This window comes from Sitophilus oryzae, unplaced genomic scaffold (genome assembly GCF_002938485.1).
Source record: "Sitophilus oryzae breed Bouriz unplaced genomic scaffold, Soryzae_2.0 scaffold_1693_pilon_pilon, whole genome shotgun sequence".
Taxonomy (NCBI): Eukaryota; Metazoa; Arthropoda; class Insecta; order Coleoptera; family Curculionidae; genus Sitophilus; species Sitophilus oryzae.
In genome coordinates, this window is record NW_022146383.1 from 2,499,507 (window position 1) to 2,518,838 (window position 19,332).

Below are 19,332 nucleotides of genomic sequence, written 5' to 3' on the forward strand. Positions count from 1 at the left end.
GCAAAAATGTTTACGAAGAATGCATTTTTCTCAACATGTCAATAATAAAAAAGTTTGTCCTCATATAAAGACAATCCGAAGACATACTGTATATTGCATTTATAAAGCATATAGTAATTTTTTTACTACAAAATCTTTTAATATTTAAAAAGCAATCAGTTCTAGAATTTGATTGTATTTTATTTTATAAATTAAATGTATTTACGAGATTAAATATAGCAATTAAAAAGAACAGTAAATTTTTATTACAAAATCAGAAACCAGTTTTGATTTTTTTCACAAAAAAATTATAAACATGCTTATAAAACTACGTATCATACTAAAATCTAATTATTAATTAAATTGAAAAGTGTGTTAAATTATATATAATTAACTAAATTGTATTTTAATATATTTTTCAATCATCAAAATAAAAAAAAGCATAATGAAATATAGGTTGTCATTATATAAAAATTTGAGATAGCAACATTGTATAGGAAATAAAGTGTCATTAAAGTTGATTTTCTTCATTTCTTGGTTCTTCAGTTACTTTCTCTTTAAAATTTTTATATGAAACAAAATTATTATTTTTTTTATTTAACAGTGATTACATCCTTAATTTTTTCACACTTATTTATAAATACCCTGTATATTCATTGCCACAGTCATTAATACATACAATAATCACCAACAGCTATGTGTTTTTTCTTATTTTAAATATATATGTGTTTTTTTTTAATGTATAACAAAATTACGTATTTTTTCTCTATCAATAAGGATTTATCTAAAATTAATTAATACGCTGAGACAGATTTACTATAGTAATTATGGTTTTTCTGTTTAACTTAATTATGCTTTGTTTTCTAAACTATAAATTAAACACTGTAACATCATAAAAATAAAATATAATGGATATACAGGGTGTAGGGTAGTGCCCAAACGTTACTTTTTTCAATTATTTTTAACATTAATTTTAAAAAGCATTTAAATAAAAATGCTCTTTAAATTGTTTTATATACATGACCTCTATAACTTTTTTGTTTTTTTAGATAAAAAAACAAAACTTGGTATGATTGACGTATTCAATTGTTTTTGGTCACTCCCTGTGTCACCGGAAATTACTACAACTTTTGATTTTGAAATAACACTCTCGGTATTTTTTTACTTTGTTCCATATAAAATTACATTCTGAATAGAATGACATATCATTTGTCAACTTTTGACATGCTGTAGCGTTTTTTATAAACATTACCACTGCGAACGGCAGCTTTTCGTTGGTAGAGCAGTCGTGGATAAGGTATTTCACTGGAAAGATCTAATTAACAATAATAACTCGGAATTATAAATATTGGGCGCCAGGCATGGACAGAGAAAGAAAACACAGTTGTTTATTACTTAAAACTAGTGACTAGTGAAATAGGGGTGAGCCACTTTTGAGACGCACCCGGTATACATGTTGAATCAAACAAAATGTTTATTTTTTCATGATTTTAATCAAACAACTTTGTTAAGCATTTTTCTTACCCTAAATCAATATTCATTGATTAATTTTCTCTTAAATAACACAATCTTAATTTTAATAAATCTGAATTAACCAGACAAATCTCAATAAAAATTCAAGTAAAAAATTTCAAAGATGTAAAATCTGAATAAGTTTCGGCAACAGCGGTTCCCATTAGAACACCGAAGTTAAGCGACGTAAAGCGATACTAGTGGATGGACGGGTGACCGGTTCGAAACTCTGTATCGTGCTGTTGTCCAAAAAAGTCAAAAGTGTAAAATCTATTGACACACACTGCTCATTCACGCCGGTTCGAGGCCGGGTGAGATCGGATATTTCGTAAGAGTTGATTTAGCCACTTGTCAAGTCGGCTGCCCATTGTCCATGATATGGCCGAGGACCGCGGTTCGGATTCCGCGTAAACAAAGTAGGTCCCGTCCAGATTAGCCCCGGCAGCAAAAAGGAGACGTTAACTGAAATCTTTACTTTACTTTTTACTTTGAATAAGTTTTCACAAACTTGTCCACCCTGTATAAGTAGAAAAACAAAACGAATTATATAAACACCGACATCGGATATTGACGACATTGTTTATAGGAAATGAAATAAACTAATCCACCTGAATATAAATTAAAACACATAACAGATAGTTGAATATTCCGTTCACGTAGTTCTGATAATAAATCAAACGACTTTGTGACTAAAGTAGTTTTTACTTCATTGTCATGGGCAACGGCCCAGCTACGTCGATACACCTGTTTCCCATAGATAACTGAAGTTAAGCGTCGTTAGAGTTTGCGAGTCGATGGCCGGGTGACCCAGAAATCTCTCTCTCGAATGGTTTAAGTCATATCTAAGCAACAGAAGTCAACTTGTGAGGGTGGATACCACGTTGTCTTCTAGCAAGCCAATAGAATGTGGTGTACCTCAAGGCTCAGTACTAGGCCCTATTTTGTTTCTTCTTTTTATTAACGACATTGCTAAAATAAACATCAGTAGTAAAATATGTCTTTTTGCGAACGACACTAGCTTCACTTGGAGCAACAAGGACGTAACGGCACTTCATAGGATTATATTAAATGACTTAATCACCATTAAATTAATCTTAGTACGATTCGAACCTCCTGAGTTTCAACATTTCTAAAACGAAAGCTTTGTCGTATAAAAACTCGCTGCAGCCTTTTGTACTTAACAACACCACCATTGACATCGTAAAATCTGTCAAATTCTTAGGGATTGTTGTAGACAATTCTCTGAAATGGGACATCCATATCGACGCTTTGTCGAAAACTTTTTGAGTCGCACCTCAGGTATGCCCTTCCATTCTGGGGTACGTGTTGTGCGACTCAATTTGACCGTATTTTCAAGCTTCAAAAGAGAGCTGTTCGATATTCACTGAGACTAAACAGCAGAACTCATTGCCAGGACTTTTTTAAAAAATTAAAAATATTAACTCTTCCTTCCTTATTTATATTTGAATCCGTTTGCCTAATACGTAAGCATGTATCAGCTTCTCAAGAAAGGCCATCTCACACTTATCCAATCAGGAACGCGGAGCAAGATCTTTATCTACCTACCCCTACGCTCAGAGTTAGTTAAAAGTTCAATATTATACAACTCGAAAAAAATGCACATCACCTGTCATTTGAAATCAAATCCATAACATCATTTTCTTCATTTCGTAAAGCATTGAAATCTTATTTACTAGATAAAGCTTTCTACGCCGTAAATCTTATATTTTGATAATCGAATTTGATCTTGAACACTGGTCTAATATTTGCTATTACTATATTTACTATAACTTACTAAATATTTTTGAATCTTATTTTCATTTTTTTATTCATTGGCATTGTAAACATTTATAAATGTTTATTTTAAACAATAAGACTGACGATGTAATTTGTATACTTGTTTTGTATTCTCTTTTGTTTGTTTACTTTACCTTTGTCTCCAAATTCTTTATTTAAATAAGTGCATGTTTAAGGGGTGGTAGGTCTCGCCAAAAGAAACATGTATTTTCTCTTTACCATTTTTAAAATACATTGATAGTAACCGAGTTATTTAACTTTTTAGCGAAAACTTAAAAAAATAATGACAACATTTTGAGAGCCGCCGCGCCGGCAGCAATCGATAATCAGTGGCAAATACCAAGCAATTACCAGAATCTCAACTTGTTCGACGCCCATTGTTGACACACCGACTGTACATATGTACATACTGCCATTACTCGCTAACGAGTATTGGTCATGCAAGGCGTTTTCTTTCATGAGCTCTTCTGTGACTGAAAAGCCCGATACGTGATGTTATCTGTCTACCGCACTCCAGACATTCAAAAATCTCATTGCTTTGTTGCCTCTTTACTTTTTGGTTGTCGCTCTTAACTGAGTTTACAATTCTTCTCCATTCCGTTCTATTGTGAGGTGCTTCTTCCCACTCATTCTGCTTGTTAATCCCCTTTTAGTTTTCGTGGAAAATATCCTTGTACCTTTTGAGTTGTCCACCCGGCCTCCTCTTACCGCCTACAAGCTCACCGTAAAGCAGAGATTTTGGTATGCGGTTTTCTTGCATTTTGCATACGTGACCAGCCCATCTTAAGCGGGACTTTGTAATCATGACTTCAATAGTCTCGCAGTTAGCTTTTTCAAGAACCGATACGTTTGGGACATGATGAAACCATTTGATTTTTAAGAGTTGTCTGAGATGTCTCTGTTGCAACTTGTTTAATACGTTCATGTGCCGGCGGTATGGCACCCAGGTTTCGCTTCCATATAACATGGTGGGAATTATTATTGTTCGGTACACTGCAAGTTTAGTTTTTGTGCTCAAGTCATGATTGTAGAAAACCCTGTCTTATAATTTCTAGAATGCTTTTAAGGCGCTGCTAATCCTGTGCTGAATTTCAGAGTTGATATTGGCCTTTTCCGAAATCAAACTGCCGAGGTAATTGAATTCCGCTACATATTCCAATAGTTCTTCTCCGATTTTTATAGCATTGTTGTGATCTTCCGGGGGAGTGCACATGAATTTAATTTTATCGATGTTTAGCTCCAAAGCCTCGTATGCCCATGTATATGTGCTCAACATTTTTTGTAATTGCTGTAATATATTTACTTACTATAGGCGTTTTTCTGGCGTCGAACTATACTACCAGATAAAATACTTGCACTTATTTCTGGGACACCCTGTATAGTCACTGTAAAATTTAATAATGTATACCAAAGGTTGCGTTTGTTGTGTAAGTAAATAATTAAAAAAAACAATTTTTAGGACAAGATAAACATTTGGAAATATCTTTACGATTTCCTGTATGCCTAAAATCGATTTGTACGGTCTATATATGGTTAATTTTGCAAATTCGAGTTACAAAAGTTGTCCTTGTGCGTATTTAAACTACTCGAATAACAATGTGGTCGCCACAGGGATTTGTTACAGTCAAAACCGAAATTTCCTTTGCGACAAATCCCATTTTTTGAACAGGAAATACATATTTATACTAATACTAGTTGAAGCCTGGCGCATCCACCACATCAGGAAAAAAAATACTTTTTATTTTTTTATAATTAAATGAAAAACAAAAAATCCGGCGACGACAGTTTTTAGAAGAGCCAATTAGCTATCTTTTTGTAAAAAAAGCAACTTTCTAGAGCAAGTCGTTACTTCAGTAGAGACGACACAGATAAACATTAGCATTTTATATGTATATATGTAGATATAAAATCCACTCACTGATTAATCACGATCCTGTACAAACCACTCAACGTAAAAAGCTTAATTTTGGCATACAGGTTGATTCTAGGGTGTAGAGGTTCGATAAGAAGGGATTTTTCGAAATTCCAGTTCCAAGAGGGTGAAACCACCCCTCAAATATTACAATATTTTTTTTATTTAAAAAACGGTCAAGTTTCCGAAAAAACGTTTAAACACGTATATTTATTTTTTTTATATTTTAAGATTCTTTTAAAATGTATACAGGATGGTTCGAAAAATCTGGTCGTTGATTAATCACGATCCAGCTTAAAGCGCTTGACGAAAAAAGCTGATTTTTGGAAAAGGGATTGACTGTTTTCTTCTTTAGATAAAGTGGAATTTTAGATTTGAGTATGATTTCTTCCATAATTACTCCATGTTAATTAAATTCTTCTGTCGATTCCTGGTAGTATACAGGGTGACAATTTGAAAACGAACAGTATTTAATATTATCTCTACCGATGATAGTATGAAAATTTGGCGAAATACGTCAATTTACATATCAAGGGGGACAACTTTTGAGGCATTTGTTGTCATGTTACTTTCAACCCTTTGACCCCCAAGGCACCTACCCCTAAAATTTTAAATGGCCACCCCCATTTTTGTGTTCCTTATAAAATTCTTAAAAAAATAATGCAGTTTATGTAGAATTCTATAAGAAACACAAAAATGGTAAAAGAAATAGGGGTTGCTATTTAAAATTTTAGGGGTAGGTGCCCTGGGGGTCAAGGGGTTGAAAGTAACACGACAGCAAATGCCTCAAAAATGTCCCCCTTCATATGTAAATTGACGTGTTTCGCCAAATTTTCATACTATCATCGGTAGAGGCAATATTAAATACTGTTCGTTTTCAAATTGTCACCCTGTATATCCTGAACTGTATACTAGTTGTCTCATAATATATTCTTCTACTATTTCCAGTTGTATTATTTATTAGAATGTCTTTTCTGTCTGTAGTGTGCACTCTTGTATATGAGACACCTTTTACAATAACAAAACCCAAATGAAAATATGGGTAGATTAAAATATTAATCATATTAATATTTTTCTTTACCAACTTTATTTTAATCACACCTCTCCTAAACAAAAATGGATGTATCTGTGAATTTATTTTTTTAACGCAATCTAATTACTATTACTACCTGCATATCTCTACATAAATATTTTAATTACTGTACTGAACTCAAGTACCACACATGTGCGGTACCTGTAATTATTATTTCTTATATTTACCGTAAATAGTTGGTTTCGATTTCAGTTATTATATTACTTAATAAATTAATTGTGATTTTGCTTCAAGGATACCAGAAGTCAATCAGTGTCTTATCTTAATTTTAAATATATTTCTTTGAACCTATAGAGTGCATTATTTAACATATCTACATATTTGTATATTATGCATCTTTTTTTTATGCTTAAAAAAAAATATGTACCTATCAAAGGCTCAACTTTCGTTTAGCTGAAATCTGTTATATAAAAAATGACTTTATATATGCGTTCAGAAGGCGTTAGGAGTACAAATATACAAAAATTTTCCTGCGAATATGCGTCATTTTCATTTTTCGGACTTTAGTATAGCCGAAATCTGTTACAATAAAACTAGTCTTCGGGGTGTGTTTTAGACATTTTTTTAAACATCAAAAGACAAATAAGTGTCTGCGGAAATTTTTTATTTTTATTTTACATAAAAAAATGCTTTGACTTTAGAATAGCCGAAATCAGTTACATGAAAAATGAGCTTATATTTGTTTTTTACGAGCCTTTACGAGCAAAGAAATACAAAAAAATTCCTGCGGAAATGTGTCAGACATTTTGTGCACTTTGTTTTTCATACATGTTTCAGTTTAGAAGCTTCCGGGACCCGGGAGCGAATAGGGGTGCTGGGTGGGGCAAACATCTTTCGGAGAAATAAGAATTCTTGTAGAATAAATAATATAGGTTCTTGTAAACCCTATAAGTACCTCGGAATGTTACTTCTTCTTGTTTTTTATTAAAGCTTTACGTAAATAGGGCTGATTCAAAACAAAAAAATCATTGGATCTTGCAGTTTTCTTTTATATTTTAATAATTAACTGTGATTTTGCAAAAATATTAGATTGGTTAGCATTTGGGTTGTTTTGGTTAGCTTTTCTTTGTGGAGGGTGTTAAGCTGTGGTTTTTATATTTTAATAATTAACTGTGATTTTGCAAATATATTATTAGATTTATTATTAGATTGGTTAGCATTTTAGACACTTTTAAATTATTTTTTTTTGGTTCAAAAGTGATAAAAAGATAATTTTTTATGTATTTATGCTTACAAAAATGGAAAATGAAAATCAAGCATTTCCGCAGGAAATTTTTTATTTTCCTGAGTTTGTAAACGCTTCTAAAAGGCAAAAATATATTTATTTTTTATATAACTGATTTCAGCTATTCTAAAGTCTATTAAATTTCCTCAGAAGAAGGATACAGTTTATTTCCACAGGAAAATTTTTATTTTCCTCAATTCGTGAATGCTTCTAATAGGCAAAAATATATGTATTTTTTATATAACTGATATCAGCTTTTCTGAAGTCTAATAAATTTCCTTAGAAAATGAAAACAGCTTATTTCCGCAAGAATTTTTTTGTGTTTATACAGGGTTGTTCACCACATACGACACGGAGTATTGTAGCTAAACGATGAGATTTTTACAAATTGTAAGTTTTGGGTTCCATGAAGGACTATTAGAGGTACAATTTAAAAATAATTTTACAAGATACAGAGTGTCCCAAATAAGTAAAAAATATCAAAGTTGTATTTTTTTAAATGGAACACCCTGTATATTATTACATTTTTAGTTTCTACGATTAAAATAAAAGTAAATTTGATTAAGGTTTATTATACTTAAACCTTACCGTTTTTGAAATATTTTCAAATTTGTGAAATTGCAGTAAAATTTTAAGTTTCATTTCTCCAAGGGTATCAAAGTTTTAATACTAAATATTTACTGAAGTTTATTTACTGATCAGTTATTGTGTTGCAATAATAAAAATAATACTACCTTATACAGAGTGTGTAAAAATTTATTTTAAATAATTATTAGCTTCAAACGGCAATAACTTGTTTAATTTAAATAGAACACCCTGTATATTTTACGAGAATCAGATGCACAATTTAACTGTCTATCAAATTATATTATACCATTTTTTACCTATCTCTTTAAGTTTCAGAAAAGAAAATGCATTTTCTTGTAATTTGGAACTTATTTATCAATATACCCATGGACTATTGACATTTTAGATTATTTTTAAAGATGTACCAAATTTTTAAAGAGTACAGATACTAATATTGTCGATATAATTCGTTTATTTCATTAAAAATAAAAAAAACTGTTTAAATATTTGTTAAAGAGGATCAATTAATATGATTCCAGTATTCAAACTACATTAACTGACTGTTTGCGTTGATTAATAATAATTGCTCCAAATACTAAAAACTGAATTTTGTATGGGCATTAGACAGTGTGATAAAAAGTAACACCTTAAAAAGATATTTCATTTTTAATAAATGCTTATTTATAACAACAGAGACTAATTTGATAACTTATTATTATATTGATTTCTGACTCAAATCCACATTTATTTATAATAATTTATTAACGAACACAATTAAGTATGTAATTAATTAGTATATGGGCGGAAATAATGGTGTTATATTTAATCAATGGTATACTCTTTAAAAAGATTTAAATAGTTTTCTTTTGCATACAAATGGGCTAGTAATATTATCGTTTTGCTAAAAACGATAATATTACTAGTCTGTACATTTTGTACATTTGTTGCTTTAAAACAATCTAAAATGTCAATATTCCATGGATATATTGATAAATGAGGTCTAAATTATAAGAAAATGCATTTTCTACGAAAACTTGAAGGGATAGGTAAAAAATGGTATAATACAATTTGATAGACAATTTAATTGTGCATCTGATTCTTCTAAAATATACAGGGCATTTCATTTAAATTAAAGAAGTTATTGCCGTTTAAAGCTAATAATTATTTAAAATAAATTTTTAGACACTCTGTGTAAGGTAGTATTATTTTTATTATTGCAACCCAATAACTGATCAATAAATAAACTTCATTAAATATTTAGTATTAAGAACATTGATACCCTTGGAGAAATGAAGCTTTATAAATTTTACTGCAATTTCACAAAATTGAAAATATTTCAAAAACGGTAAGGTTTAAGTATAATAAACCTTAATCAAATTTACCTTTATTTTAATTGTAGAAACTAAAAATGTAATAATATACATGGTGTTCCATTTAAAAAATACAACTTTGATATTTTTTATTTATTTGGGACACTCTGTATCTTGTAAAAATATTTTTAAATTGTAGCTCTAATAGTCCTTCAACGAACCCCAAACTTACAATTTGTAAAAATCTCATCGTTTAGCTACAATACTCCGTGTCGTATCCCTGTCGTCGAACAACCATGTATGTTCAGAAAAATATTAATAAAATAAAACGCATAATGTATTTTTTTATAGCAGATTTCAGTTATTCTAAAGTGAGAAATTTGGAAATTACGCATTTCCGCAGGAAAATTTGTGTTTTCCGTGGTGCACAGTAGCTTTTTAAAGACAATTTTTTTTTCTAATAACTGATTTCAGCTAAACGAAAGTTGACCCAAATATTAATTTTCTGTTTTTTTTTTCAGTATTTATAATACCTCAAAGATATATACTGGGCATAATGGGGTTCCTAGCTGTAGTAAATGCATATACCATGAGGGTGGTACTCTCCGTAGCCATAACAGAAATGGTACTGCCTACCCAACATAACCAGACTTTGGATACACATTCGTGTATAATTGACTGGGAGCTGAATGAAACCAATGCTCATGATATAGTAAGCTATAAGTATAGTAAAAACCAAATTAACTAATATACAGGGTGGCGCCTCTCATACGCCGAGGAGGCTTCAAGGAGAACGACAGTTTGTATTGAAATGAAATTTTGTGAGCATATGTAGGTTAATTCGGAGCACTTTTTAAAAATATAGAGAGTTCTACAGGGTGTCCCCAAAAAAAGTTACATATCAATGTTTTGTTTTTTGTAATGGAACACCCTATATATTATTTGATTTTCGGATTCTGAGAGAAAAATAAAGGTGAGTTTTATAAGAGAACTATATATATGACTAAAATGTAACGTTTTTGACGTTTTAACATTTACTAAGAATAAAGAACAATTTTTAAATTACAATAAAAGCTACCTAAATTAGAAATTACCCGGTATAGCCTAACATGTAATTAAATTAACTATTATACTTTAAATCAAATTAAAACTTGATCCAAAAAGTTATACAGGGTGAGACAAAATTAATATTGAACATCGGTCACCTTTAAAAGAATGTTACTCGTTTATTTTAAATGGAACACCCAGTATATTATTGCGATACTCAATGGAGAATTCATGTCTCTTCAAAATACTATTAAGGTTGCCCACCCTTCAAACCAAGATTTTCCTAGATATTTTCATTTACGTGATTTGATCTGAGTAGATTTTTATTATTTGATAAAATCTAGGTGGCTGTAATATGGTCTGACGTTACTTCAACATAGCTGTCTAAATAGTCCAACTTTAAGAACTAGTTTTCATTTTGTGTCAGTTAAAAAAAATGTCTCAGAAATTTACCGAAATTGCAAACTTATCCTACGTCATGTCAGGGAGAATTGATATGATTCTATTAGTCGGTGAATGGCATTGTGCATTCGCCAATTAACAGAATACTGCTCCTGATTTTATCTAGTTTGGATTTGTTATGGGGATATGTTAAAGACAGTGTTTACAAAACTCGACTAACTATTGTCGACAACGTGAGAGAAATAATTATTGTAGCTGCTTTTCGAGGTAGAACTCCAATATAATATTATGCCTTTTAAAATGAAAAGATCCTTTTGAAGATAATCATTTTATGCAGCTAATAGGAAAGGAAGCATTTTGAGCCTTTGATTTCATCTAGCTAATTTTTGTCACATAATTATAGGTTTATATCTAGTTTTAATTCTGTAATAATTAAAATATGTTTTAAACGCTTATTTTCTTATTACCGTTGAGCATTTTACTCTACATTCTTTAATTTTTGTTAAATTAAAAAAAGGTATATCACAGCCACCCCCCACCCCTAGATTTTTTCAAATAATAAAGATCTACTGACGCAAAAAAGAAAAAAAATCTTTGTCTGAGGGGTAGACCAACCAAAACCAAACCAAACCTTAATAATATTTTGAAGATATATAAATTCCCCATTGAACACCGGAATAATATACTGGGTGTTCCATTTAAAATAAAGGAGTAACTTGCTTTTAAAAGTGACTAATGTTCCATATTAATTTTGTCTCACCCTGTATAACTTTTCGTGTCAAATTTCAATTTGGTTTAACCTACAATGGTTACTGTAATAATTAAAGATCAGGCTATACAAGGTCAACTAAAATTTAGGTAGCTCCCTATTCTCTTCATTTTCACAAAATGTGAAATATGTCAAAATCCTTAGATTTTAGGTATATGCTTCTTTAATAAAACTCACCTTTATTTTTTTCCTAGAATCCAAAAATCATTTAATATACAGGGTGTCCCAGAAATAAGTGCAAATATTTTAACTGGTAGTATAGTTCAACCCCAGAAACACGCCTATGAGGTTTTTTTGCGAAAAAAAATGTTGAAAATTTAAAATTTTTCTTGACATTTTCCGGGAAATTTGAAAAAACTTTTTAGTGCCACTTGTTTATTCACCTAAGATTTCCCTACGGTGTATCTAAACCTTGCAGTGTTGCAACCACCTATGTTATCCACATTCTACATAGTTCGGCGGAACATAGTTCTACATTTATAAATTCATAGACAAATTTCTACTGAAAAAAATAGGAATGTTAAATTTAATATTTTATCAGTGCTCATTATTAATAATTATAGGAAAAAAAACACATTAATTATTTTTAGTACTTACCCTTTCAATGAAAACTTAACAAAAACCACCGAAAATCAAACCAAACCAAACCAAACATTACGTTTATGACGTTTACGAAAATCTTTGTTATGCTGCAAAATAACTTTATTTTGGAATAAATTTAATAAAATGATTCATATTATTCACAATCAGGTCACAAAAAGAAATTCCTAAAATGTTTATCGTAATTTAGAATTCAATTCAAGAAATTTAGAAAACAGCCCAACAAATAATCGATTCATTTTTGTTTTGTTTGTTTTCTTTCATGTTTCTCTGTTTTATTTGAACCACTGTTTTACAAAACACCTTGAAAAGCGCACATTAGTTTGAATACCTTACTGAATGAATAAATGTTGAGAATTATTGTCTCTTATCGCCATTTTACGAACTGCTTTCAGTCTAAGAAAATACATGTTTCACTCAACAATTATTGACAACGTATTTTGTTTTTTCGCTATTTTTTCGATGTATTTCGACAATTCCATCGACAGCCTTACCGTCAGCCAAGAACTGCCGCGTGTGAACTGGCCCTTTGAGTCGCCGGTCGCCGCGCCGTCGTGGCGGGCTTGCGTCAGACGACGATGTTAAGCAACGTTGCCGTAGTTACAACAATTTCAAATTCAAGACATTCGAGGCAATCAAATTCGTATTAAATTTTAAAAATAAAACAGAGAAACATGAAAGGAAATAAACAAAACAAAAATGAATTGATTATTCGTCGGGCTGTTTTCGATGTATTGAATTCTGAATTACGATAAAAATTTTAGAAATTTCTTTTTTGTGACCTTATCAATAACCAATTAATTTGTGTTTTGTTTGTTTCCTTTCATGTTTTTCTGTTTTATTTGTAAAATTTAATAAGAATTTGATTGCTTCGAGTGTCTTGAATTTGAAATTGTTGAAACTACGGCAACCTCGCATGACGCAAGCTCGACACGGCGGCGCGACAAAGGAGCAGTTACCAATGATGCGCGGCTCTCTTGGCCGACGCGACTTTTGGGCTGTCGATGGAATTGTTGAAATACATAGAAAAAATAGCGAAAAAACAAAATACGTATTTAAAATTGTTGAGTGAAACATGTATTTTCTTATATTGAAAGTAGTTCGGAAAGTGGCAGTAAGAGACAATAATTCTCAACATTTATTCATTCAGAAAGGTATTCGAAGTAATGTGTGCTTTTCAAGGTGTTTTGTAAATCAGTGGTTCAAATTGTGATGAGGCCTATATGAAAATAATGTGTTAAAAATGGGGACTGTTATTTTAGTAGTTATTATAATAGCATGTACAAGTAAAGCAGCACAGTGAAGTGTATTTTAGTTAAGTGTATATCGAAAAAGAGAACTCAGTCACAGTTACATCGATCTGTCATAAGTATCTTTTTTAATGTTGGATAAGTTTTTAATTTAACTTCTTTTAACTTTTTTAACACATTATTAAACATTTAACTTTTAATTTATTTTATGTAATAATATCACAATCTTAAAAATGTAATGCATCTCTGCAAACTCCTCAGGTGTTGTGATTTTATGACTTACTTTTAACATATACTTTTTTGTCCCTATGGCAACACAGTGCGTCGAATTAACTGAAATCCGGGCTTGATCCGGGTAATTGGATGTAGTTGGCGATATCTGCCGGCGGTTCTCAAAATCTTGCGATTATTTTTTTAAATTTTCAAAGTTAAATAACTCGGTTATTTTCAATTTATTTTAAAAATGGTAAAGAGAAAATATGTTTATTTTGACCAGGTCTACCACCCCTTAAAATATCTGCACTCATTTCTGGGATACCCTGTATAAGGTGTTCCATTAGAAAAAACACAACTTTGATGTGTAACTTTTTTGGGGGACACCCTGTAGAATTCAATATATTTTTATAAAATGCTTTCAGTTAACCTACATATGTTGCCAAAATTTAATTTTGATATAAGCTACAGTTCTCCTTGGAGCTTCCGCGGCGTATGAGAGGCGCCACCCAGTACAGGGTGTTTCAAAAAACATGTGCCATCTCTCGTGGGGAGATTCTGTATCAGCGTTAGCTAGTCAAGGCAATAAACAATTAGTGCATTTTAAATTTTTTAATTACTTTGATTTAAAAAAATAACTTAAAATTATACATAACACTAAATGTAAGAAAAACAATTAAATTAACTAACTGTTATTATAGTAAACGCTAAAAAATAATCTGTGCAGCACCTGATTGGAGTGATTACATGTACATATGTAGAAAAATGTAAATAATAATGGCAATGCACATAAAACTGACACACCTAGGAACTAACCTAATACAAAATATAAGGAAATGATTTAAAATTATGTGTGTTGTTATGAGAAATACTAAAAAATACGCTTCAAAGTAATTGAAATGATTATACTCGTGTGTGGTAAAAAATTATATAAATACACCAATTTGGGTTTAAAGACACACCTAATAATTAATATTAAAAGAAAAATCAAATTTTTAAAGAAAATTATAGAATTATTTCCTTTTTCTATTATAAAAAATTATAAAAAACAGTTAATAATAAAATGAATAATTAGTCTATTCACTAATTCACTTTTTCAACATTCATACATTTTTAACAATACAGATGATAGATATACCGGGTGTCCCAGAAATAAGTGCAAGTACTTTAAGGGGTGGTAGATCTTTAACAAAAGAAACATATTTTCTCTTTATCGTTTTTCAAATAAGTAAAAAATAACGGAGTTATTTCAGTTATTCTACTGTGAAAATTTCCAAAAAAAGTAATTTTTTGCTAAAATTTTGAGAACCACTGGATCTTTTCTGGATTTTCTTTCTTGTAAATTTAATACTATCTATGTTGCCATATTATCTAGAATTTATGTTTTTTTTAACTAAAAACTAAAAAAAATTCCAAAAAATTTCGAATTTCCAATTTTTTTTTTGCGCAAAAAAAACCTCATAGGCGTGTTTCTAGGGTTAAACTATACTACCAGTTAAAATACTTGCACTTATTTCTGGGACACCCTGTATAATGTAGATTCAATAAGTTAAATATCCAAAAAATGGTGGGTGGTTATAAACAATACATCTTAAACAATACATCTTATACCGGGAGCATTTCAAAAGTGGTTCCCCTCTATATTTTTTTTATTTTTTTTGTATAAAAAAACGAGATTTGGTATGTTAGTACATGACATAAATTAGGATTGATTGACGTATTCAATTGTCCTGTTTCACCTGTTTCACCGGAAATGACTCCAGCTTTTGATTTTTAAAGGGCACCCTCGGTATATTTTTACTTTATTCCATTGAAAATGACACTCTGAATAGAATGACATATCATATGAAAAACTTTTGGCGTTTAAAAGAAAATCGTAATTTAAATTTCAATCTATAGTGTCATGACTGTGTTAAAAACACTACTTTTTAATCAAGGAGCCTTGGAAAAATAGATTTGATCGTCTAATGATTTTCGTGGGTTGATCCTGGCTGTTTAAAAGGTATCTAAATCGTTTTTTAATCATATCTCAATTTTTTCTAATGGAACAAGGGTGGCTCATTAACATATTTGGAAATAGCATTTTTTACAAAAAATTTGGTACCACACACTTGGTGTTTGGAGTCAAATTTTCGTTATAAACCGCAAGTTATTATTTCAAATAAACCATACGCGAAATGTCAACAGTAGAAATATGATATGTCATTAATCCAGAGTCTCATTTTCTATCGAAGAAAGTAAAAAAATACCGAGAGTGTAATTTAAAAATCAAAAATTGTATTTATTTCCGGTGAAACAGGAAGTGAACGAAACCATTTGAATACGTCAATCAATTCTAATTTATGTCATATACCAACATACCAAATATCATTTTTTTATCTGGAAAAATAAAAAATGTTATAGGGTTTTTTTTTTACTTTTGTTACGCACCACATATTGTCTCATGAAACACTCGCCAATTGTTACAAGTATGAATTACATTACGCTCATTTGTAAAAAATCCCAATTCAATTATTGTCGCTGTTAATTAATTGAACAATTAGCAATGGCACACATTCGCGATTCGTGCTGCTCAAGGAAAACAAAACGTAAAAGGTGCTACGATGTCCTATAAAAACACCGCCATCAAGAATTTAGCACCTTTTTTGAATTCAATAATTGAAAGTTTGCCAAACTAGCAGCCAGACAAAAAACCAGAACTCACATTTTAGCTTTATCTCTTTTTACATTTTGTTTTTTTATTTACTCCATTATCTTTCTTATTACATTAGAAACATAATTTAATAGGATAACATAATTTTATTCCAAATTATTAACAAAAAACAACGAAACGAAATTCAATGAAACAATTTAAACTGAGGTATCAGTAGTTAGTATTTCCGCCTCTGACACGAATTACTGCTTGACAACGACGGCCCATACTTAAAATTAGAGATCTTATGTTATTTTGGTCCAGTTCTTCCCATATGCGAATAAAACTTTGCCGTACGTCTTTCGAAGTATTCAAGTTGCGTTCCTCCTGTAATCTCCTCCCAAGAGTGTCCCAAAGATTCTCTATAGGATTTAAGTCCGGGCTTCGAGCTGGCCATGCCATAGTATCGATTTCGACTTCCTCTAGGTAGTTTCTTACAACTCGAGCAATGTGAGGCCTGGCATTATCTTACATCAACAAAAAACCTCGCCCTATATATGGCGCGTACGGCACAACATGTTGGTTTAACACCTCCAATATACCGTGCTGGCAACTGTTACTTTTGGGTCGGCATTTACATGTGTGGAAGTAAATCGCATAGGGATCTTATTAAGTCGGAGTGAGAGAAATGCGAAAAAAATGCGTGTGCTGTTGCGGCGTTGCCGATACGCCTTTCCCTATCAAGTAAAGTAAAATCACGATCGCAAACCGCTTATTTTTAAGATGTTTTTTCCAAGAGATAACTAGATAAAGTCATTAGACATGTTTCTGAGCATCTGAAATGGAATTATAAGGATATCGGTAGGGTATTATTTTTTTATAACGGGAAAACGTCAGTAATCGCGATAATTTAAGAACTCAACTTTTTAACACATAACAGGCCATAACTCAAGAACCACTTTAGATATTGAAACTTTTTTTTTATTTTCAAGATCGGATATTTTACAATATGTTTACATAAGAAAAATTCGATAAGGTTTTTCCATTCAAAAATTGTAAACAATCCATCCATTTACTTTTAGAGCATAGCAATTTTCAGCAATTGTGTAATTTTTTTATTGATAAAGATTTTCACACACTGTCTACAAAGAAAACACAGCAGAAATATTAACAAAGTTCTTGAAAAACTACAATCTATTATTTCGTGATATCGATTTTTGAATTCAGACTTTTAATAGCGCGACCACTATCGAACACTCACTCAATTCCACTTATTTTTACCAAAAATGCAAGTGTTTCTAGCTTGCACTTAAAAAAACTCAAGCTATAGGGAAAATTACAACGACTCGTTAATAAATAAACAAATTAAGTATCACCAGACGTAATTAAATTGTGAAGCTGAACGCATGACGTACACCTCTCCCTAGAACTTTAAGTACTGACAGAGGTATTGATTGGGTCGACCGGTCAACTGCGACAAATCTGCTATATCCCCTTCCCGTCTCTTAGCGATGTTCACAGTTTCTCGGTATATTTCATACGTTTGGCAACGTGTTTACTGTCCTCTCTTTGTTCAGTACATTATAAACGCCCATTGTACTCTTCTTACATACGAAAATCTCGACCCAAGACTAACCTTTGCCAGCCCTTAGTGCTTACTACTAACTGCTACTAACCAACAATTTGTTTTGTGTGGTCTGTTTTTGTTTAAATGTTTTGTTCATTATTCATGTTGGGGATTTATTTTTAAAATAATGTTAATTGCAACCAGTATTTCTTTTGCAAAACCAAATTGTCACTCTTTACATAACCAAATTGTCACTCTAAATCGCTGTCTTTTTTAGGCAGATGTCACTTGTCGTGTCATTATTCAATTCATTATTCGAATTCTCAGAATGTTGTTAACAAAAGTTTCATCATAAAATAAAATTTGAATCAATCACAATTGTTTATCTCCCTCATTTACCGGATTAATAATACCGAAATTACAGTTCAGTTAGAAACAATTCATTATTTATAGTGATTTACAGTAATTTTATTAAATTATACGAATATTCTCGTTGCTTATATTGGTTTGAAATAAATATGACAGTGTCCTTCAATGAATATGCGTGTGTCACGGCCTTGTATTTTCACTCCCAACGTGCGTAAAGAAGTTTAACTTCAAAAAGTCTTGCAACACACTTACGTAACATCAAGTCACTTATTTTAGTGATTTGATTATAGAAATAAAGATATCTAATATTTATACGGTCACTATAAATGTTGATAAAAATAACTTGAAATTTCATTTTTTTTCACAATTTAATAATTTTTGCAATATTTTCGAAATGTTTCTACTAAAACTTAAAAAACACTACTTCTTTTGTAGAGATCTTCCAATTTATACCCCTGGACCAGCAGACAGCAAGGTCTCATTCTAAGTTCCTTCTATTGGGGGTACGTAATAACGCATATTCCAGGCGGTATGATAGCCGAAAGGTTCGGAGGAAAGTACTCCTTGGGATTGGGGATGCTGTGCACGGCAGTGTTCACATTTATCACCCCTTTTGTGATCTATGCCACCGATGGCAACTGGATATGGGTGGTTATAGTCAGGCTCCTGGAAGGATTGGGAGAAGTAAGTAATTTGTAATTTTGATGTTTCTTATGAGTTTAAAAGGAAACCCAAATGGGAAATAAAATTAAAAATATCTGGACATAGAACTACTACGTATTTTTAAGTCAAAATAAGTTAATAGGTAGTCCCATCTGGCATCGTTATACGTCTGGGTGCAAGTCCCTGGTCACGACACTATACAGACAGGAGACAGAGACAATAAAGTGAGATGCTTCTTAGACCTAGCTAAAGTGCCAGAGGGGATTCCTCCCTAGCACCTGACGACAAGGTTTCGCATCTCCTAGAGGAAGACATTTTTTTATTAGCTAACGTAAATTAATTAACGTTCGAGGTTCAAGTTTATTTTTGATTGACGCCCTCTAACAAACAAACGATGCATTTTTGTATAGAGAAAAATTGTGCCC

At 31.2% G+C, this 19,332-nt stretch overlaps 1 protein-coding gene across 2 annotated transcripts in view; it reads left to right on the forward strand.

The window, feature by feature from the left end:
* LOC115881090 (sialin-like) overlaps positions 1-19,332 on the forward strand; it is a 59,896-nt gene that overhangs the window by 36,263 nt on the left and 4,301 nt on the right. For both annotated transcript variants that reach the window (XM_030898458.1, XM_030898459.1), the window contains exons 2-3: positions 9,917-10,107; positions 18,680-18,928. In XM_030898458.1, coding sequence (XP_030754318.1) covers positions 9,917-10,107; positions 18,680-18,928 — 440 coding nt within the window. The remainder of the gene's footprint in view (positions 1-9,916; positions 10,108-18,679; positions 18,929-19,332) is intronic.